Source organism: Vigna unguiculata, chromosome 7 (genome assembly GCF_037176805.1).
Source record: "Vigna unguiculata cultivar grain cowpea cultivar isolate G323 ecotype 2 chromosome 7, ASM3717680v1, whole genome shotgun sequence".
NCBI classification, from domain to species: Eukaryota; Viridiplantae; Streptophyta; class Magnoliopsida; order Fabales; family Fabaceae; genus Vigna; species Vigna unguiculata.
The window spans coordinates 39,477,867-39,484,190 of NC_140798.1; the positions used below are offsets into that span (position 1 = coordinate 39,477,867).

The 6,324-nt window shown below is 34.5% G+C and overlaps 1 protein-coding gene across 2 annotated transcripts; it reads left to right on the top strand.

Moving 5' to 3' along the window:
• Positions 1-288: 288 nt before the first annotated feature.
• On the top strand, positions 289-5,754 carry LOC114190102 (DHHC-type zinc finger family protein). 2 transcript variants are annotated; one of them, XM_028078870.2, is made up of 7 exons: positions 290-595; positions 1,209-1,301; positions 1,404-1,505; positions 1,582-1,653; positions 4,783-4,881; positions 4,963-5,058; positions 5,156-5,754. In XM_028078870.2, the coding sequence occupies exons 1-7, from the start codon at positions 341-343 to the stop codon at positions 5,249-5,251; spliced, it is 813 nt and encodes a 270-aa protein (XP_027934671.2). In that variant the 5' UTR covers positions 290-340; the 3' UTR covers positions 5,252-5,754. The 2 variants fall into 2 exon arrangements, with proteins under 2 accessions (XP_027934672.2, XP_027934671.2); XM_028078871.2 differs by lacking the exon at positions 1,404-1,505 and having other exon boundaries at positions 289-595.
• Positions 5,755-6,324: the final 570 nt, after the last annotated feature.

The following is a 6,324-nucleotide window of genomic DNA, read 5'->3' on the forward strand; positions in this document are numbered from 1 at the left end:
AGCGAAATATATTTTCACAAAATATCTCTTTAAGAAAAAGCTTATTCCCAACAGCATTTTTTTTTACATTGTTACACTGTTAATGAAAAAAGTGAATATATATATATATATATATATATATATATATATGCTTCCAAATAATTTTTACATTATGTAACCAAGAAAAAAACTAGTAGTTTTTTTTACAATAAAAAAGTGTATAGAAATGTAAAATAAGAAACAACATGAAAAAATGACAGGAAAGTATAGTTTATGTTAAAGATTACATTTTCAGCTACTAATAGTATTTTTTACATGAAGTGTAGAGTAAATCGAGTGGCAAGAAGGGGTTCTCTTCTCCATGTCGACAAAGGGCAAAAGGTTTCTATCTGTGCCGGTGTTGGCAGTGTTTTCGTTAATGTGTTTTGTGTATTACAGTTCAATCTTCGTCTTCCTCCATGACTGGCTCAATTTGCAGAGTTCCCCTGCCACTTTGAATGCCTATCTCTTCTCTCTCTTTGCGTTTCTCTCCCTTTTCTCTTTCTTTTCCTGCGTTTTCACTGATCCCGGTCACGTGCCTTCTTCCTATACCCCAGATGTTGAATTCTCCAAAGATGTAAGCTTTTCTCGCATCTATACAATGGGTATGTGTTGAATGAATCCTGGGAATGCTTTGCGTTTACATTTGCTGCTTCGGAATACGATCTATGTCTTTAAACCTGTAGCTTCTTTGTGTCCCTTGCGTGAATTGAGTAGGAAATTGAAGTGAATTTCTCTGAATTTTGGTTTATTTGTGAATTGTCAATGATCAATGCTGCAGGTGCTTCAAATTAGCTGTTGTTTATGATTATTGAATAGTTTATTGTGTTTAACGTATGGCTTTTTGATCTTGTGTATATCTTCTTGTGGGAGATCCCAGTTGAGTAGTAATATGACCAAAATAATGTATATATTATGAATGAACTTTTGGGCATGAGTTAGGTCCAAATTTGAATTTTATAATTTTTATGATTGGATTGGATTAGATTAGATTATATTAGATTCTCTAGCATTACCTTCTCACTCATTGTGATTTCTTGTGGCCAAGGATTTAGGTGTTGCTTTTACATTGTGTAAAGTTGTTGATGTGTTTATGACAGATTAAGGTGTTGATATTGTTATTTTTTCTTACATATTGATGATCTACTTTATTTGATCTGTTGCTGAGTTCCTTGATTAACTTGCTGCAGAGTGAAGCACCGAAGAAATGTGACAAGTGCTTTGTGTACAAACCTCCGAGGACACATCATTGTCGAGTTTGCAGAAGGTGTATTCTGAAAATGGTAGGTCAGTTGTTGTAAGTTACTTTGAGTTCGATTTAACATTTCAGTTCACAAAACAAGGATTTATTTTGACCTTTTTTTTTGTTGCTAAATTTGATGTAGGATCATCACTGCTTGTGGATAAATAATTGTGTTGGTTATTGGAATTATAAGGCTTTCTTTGTTTTTGTATTATATGCCACCATTTCAAGTATTTATGCTACGGTAAGTTTTCAATCTGGCATCTGCTGATTCTTTTGTGGATAGATTTTTATTTGACATAAGCATTTACAATGTGCAGGTCATATTTATAAGCTGTGTATTTCAGAAGGACTGGGACCTCATTAAAGGGAGTTCTCTTAAGATCTTTTATGTAAGTTAAATGCTATTGTTATTTAAAGATGTTCTAACATATATGCAATTAATTTGTACTCCTGTCAAATATATAAAAAAAAACTTGTATGCTATACATATTTATCCTTTCTAAAGGCTGTAGTCTGTTCATTCTTCAAAATCTTTCAACACATTTTTTACGTTTTGAATAATTAAGTTAATTTCAGATGCTGGAATCGTCACAGTTACTCGTAATCTATTCATGTTATTACATGTCTCCTAGTTTATTCAATTGCAAATAATTCTAATTTCATTTTTCTTCCACTTATAAGCTAAGGCATTCTCTTAAGTTGAGAGAACCCTTGTACCTTTCCTTCGTTCATTTGCTTCAATCACATTTTTTCTTCATCTTGCCTGATATATATATATTGCATGCACCGTAATGGGGTTATGTTGTAACTCTGACAACAACCACACTAGTCTTAACAGAGTATCCCAATGCAATAGCTACTACACAAAGTTAGCAATTGATCCAAATTATCATAAACTGAAAGAACCAACGATGGCACATAAATTGAATTTCATCTCGATGGGATTACTCCTCAGTTTTTCCACGGAAAACTGATCCAGATCGAACTGCACCTATATTTTACTTTGGTACTGTGTCAGATTAATTTACTAATTTTGTTACTGCTTGTCTAGTGTTTCCTTCTACTAGTAATGGTGTTTAAGATTGGCTTAGCATAATTTCTATTTTAGAATTTGGACTATTTAGCATATAATGTCACGTATTGGAATTTTATGTTTGTCTTGGCATAATTTCATTATGGGTATTGGATTGTGTAGACAAGGTTTATTATGCTTCGGATATGATTATTGATGTGTGTACTTCATCATTTTTATTTATTTAAAAAACTGGAAATCAATCCAATCCAAACTTATTTAAATTGGATTGGACCAGATATGGTTAAAAAAAAAGCAAAATTGATCAAATGATGAAAGCTAAAACCACAATGATTGGAATAGGTTTTTTTCCCTCCAAACTAATCCAGTCCAAATTGTGAGCTTCTTTAAGTCTTATCTCTCTTAGTGAGATAGGTTACACGGATTACACAGTATCATTGGATATTATTCACCATTTCACCCGTTTTAGTAATTTCCTTTATTAGTATTGGATTGTATATTGTGTCACAAAATTTTATTATTTTTCCAATGTAATGATTGTGTTGTGTATTGTCACAATGTATTTATTTTCTTAATTTGAAAAACTGAAAATTGATTCAATAACTGATTTAAATTGGATTGGATCAGTTTTGAAAGAAAAAAAATGATCAAATGATGAAATGAAAAAACCACGATGATTGGATAAGGTAGGTTTTCTCCCATAAAACCGAACCAATTGAAATTGCAATCTCCTTTAAGTCTTATCTATCTAAGTGAGGTAGGTTACACGGATTACATGGGGTCATTGACTTGGTTAAAAGCCAAATTCTATGGGATATATTCAGCGTGTCATCCCTTTTAATGATTTCTTGTAATGTTGTTCTTGGCTTGTTTTGGGCATATCTATGTTGGAAGAAAACGGGATGGGCAATGGCTGATGGGTCCCAAACTGACCCAATAGTTAGTTAGTTAGTTAGAGTTGTTATAGTTGGGAAAGGGGCTTTTACTGAGACTGCTGATTGTTTATGTGATAGGAGAGTCTAGAGTCTCTTGGAATTTCTGTATGAATTTCATTTGCAATATAGACAGTTTACACACTTTGCTTATGCAAGCATGATGCTGCATAGTGATCCTCGGCTGTACCATTGTATAGCAAGGAGTCTTTGGCAGAGGGGTACATTAGTTTTAGACCCACTTTACAGTGAGTGTAGTCAGGAATTCAGTTCTTTAATAAAGTCAAATCCATGTTTCTTGTTAATTCTGCAGTCCCAATTGGCCTTAGAGTTCTTAGATCTAGAGAATGATACAAGATTCAATTAAGATAAGGGTTGTGGGAGACCACAAGACTCGATAATTTTGGCCAATAGGGATCTTCAAACCCATCTAGAGGATTTGTGACAGTAGGTAGAGGAACCACATTGATAGTTGGATGTGACGGGGAAAATCTCAAGACCTGGGGACATTGATGATTCTGGTACAGAAGCTGTGCGATAGAAATCCTGTGGTGGGTATGGAACTGGAAGGATAGATTGCCTTTCTCCGTGGGGATTATGCATGAGCTTATAGGGAGAAACCACTTCGATTTGTTGCCCATGGGAAGTCTAGACTGATTTTCTGCTTGTGTCACTCAGGTGTTTGTTGTGAGACAAACCATTTCATACTCTATTGACACTCATCCCAAGGTTAGGTAATTTATTCGATTGTTTGAGATGGTGTCACCTTGATTATGTGCTGAGATGAGGCAAGAATCTACCAATTTAAGACTAAGGATTTGGCTCACCTTGTGAATTTTCTAGGTATTGTGATGGCTCAATCTGCCACTAGTGTTCCAATATCCTAGGCGAGTTTATGCTTGTTTGAAGACATTCTCATGGATCCAAATAGCAAGCATTTGCAGGACAAAAGAGTCATTGCATATACTTCTTTCTAGTACTTCTAATTTGTTGGAGATCTCACATCGACAAGAGATAAGATCAATTTAACAATGTATAAATAAAAGCAAACCTCACCTTACAAGCCGGTTTTATGAGAATGAGTTAGGCTTAAACTCGCTTCCTAATTTAGTATCATAGTTTCCTCAAACGAGGTTTGTTGAGCCTATTGTGTCACTCGCTGTCCCCAAATGTGTAGAGTCTCATGTAAGAGATGTCCATGTCTGAGCTTAAATTTGCTTCCTAATATAATTTGTGGCAAATATGGTCTCTACCGTCACAGAGAGTGAAATACTTTAACACATTAAATAAGTGGTCTCTTGATAGACTACTTTCTCTATCCACAGTTATTTTCATCACAAGTAATGATGAAGCAACCTGGTTTTATTTTCCCCCTTTTCTGATAATTATAAACTTATAATTTGCAACTTGGTATTAGAAAATGATGGGTGCTTTACATGGCTTTCTGTTGAGAAAACATTCTGAGAACATGAATAACTTGTTCTTGTTTTATTACTCTGTAATTTTCTTAAAACATAATCTAACAATAAGACTTATTAAATGGTGGTGTTCAGGTCTTGTATGGAACGATGATGGTGGGCCTGACCATAACCCTTTTGACTCTTTTTGGATGGCATGTCTACCTTGTCCTTCATAATATGACAACCATAGAGGTGGGTTTTCAGTTGAATGTACTCCACTAAAATACTGTCTTTATCTGTCATGGAAGATGTCATTTTGTGCCCTTTTCCCAGTATCATGAAGGAAATCGTGCAAAATGGCTGGCTATGAAGTCTGGGCAGAGCTACCGGCATCCATTCAACATTGGTGCATACAGAAACATTACTTCGGTCTCTCCCTAAACTGTGGTCTTTACTCCCACTAATTTGCATCTATGTACTCATACTGTTTCTTGCCTAACAATATGTGCATCTGTTTCTCCACCAGATTTTAGGTCCAAACATGCTGAAATGGTTGTGTCCCACGGAGGTAAGCCATCTAAAGGAAGGGGTTAGCTTCCCGACACCACGCGATAATTCTTAGGCCTTTCTGGTGAGGTCAAGTCCTGAATTAACAGCAGATGATACCTATGGATCTTGAAGTGAGGAATTAGTCCTGAATTAAGAGCTCATTGATCTGAATTAGATACCCAGGAAATTAGTCCTTTTGGCAAGGTTTGAAAAATCAAGGTTATGCAATGTGCTGATAGATATCTTTACCAAAATTGTTTTCCAATGTCACTCTTTCACCAGCTAGGCTCCATCATCGATTGTTGAAAATGGAAACTTTATCAGAGGATGTAAATCAGGTAGCACAATTTTTCTTTGATTTTATTCCTTACAGCAGAGTTGAGTCTTGGCATATTTAGAATAAATGCAGGCATGTCATAAAGGTTTTCTGATAGTGTTAATGGAAAATTTCAAGATTTTTTTTCATTTGTAGGTTTAGCCATAGCAGTTGCGGTATCTTTTTTGTTCATGTTATTGAGAAATGACCTTCAGTTTTATATTTCCTGTATTAATGACCTTCAGTTTGTATGTCTTCTACATATTTTCTTTTCATGTCGCTATATCGTGACTTCTATACATATTGTGAAAATTATTTCCATCAATACTTGTTCAAAGACGTTGCTATTATTCCCATTTTTACAAAGTAAACCCTCCCTCATGAAGGGAAGGAATATAATTGTCTCGTGTATTTTGGATATTTCATGCAGTTGGCTTTAAAATAATCTGTGGAATGCTGTCATGAGGTTTTACATTTATAACTAAATTACATTACTTTTTCTTTTGGTTCAACTGAAATATGAAGACTTTCCCTATGATATATTAGACAACTAATAAAGTCTCCTTTGCTGATGATGATGCTAGTAAACAAAATATTTGAAAAAAACAAAATAGTGTCTGTTCTCATTATTTTCATTGATACCAGTCAGTCACCATACATACGGAATATATTTTCTAGAGGAAGTTTCTTCCTTTCTGCACCTCCATAGTTTTCATCATCCTGCACCCCATATTTTTTTTTTTTCATTTTCCCTCTTTTGGATTATATAATTTGAAAGTCTCTTTTTCCTTAGAAAAAAGAGAATTTTAAATTGGACAATCTGAAAGTAA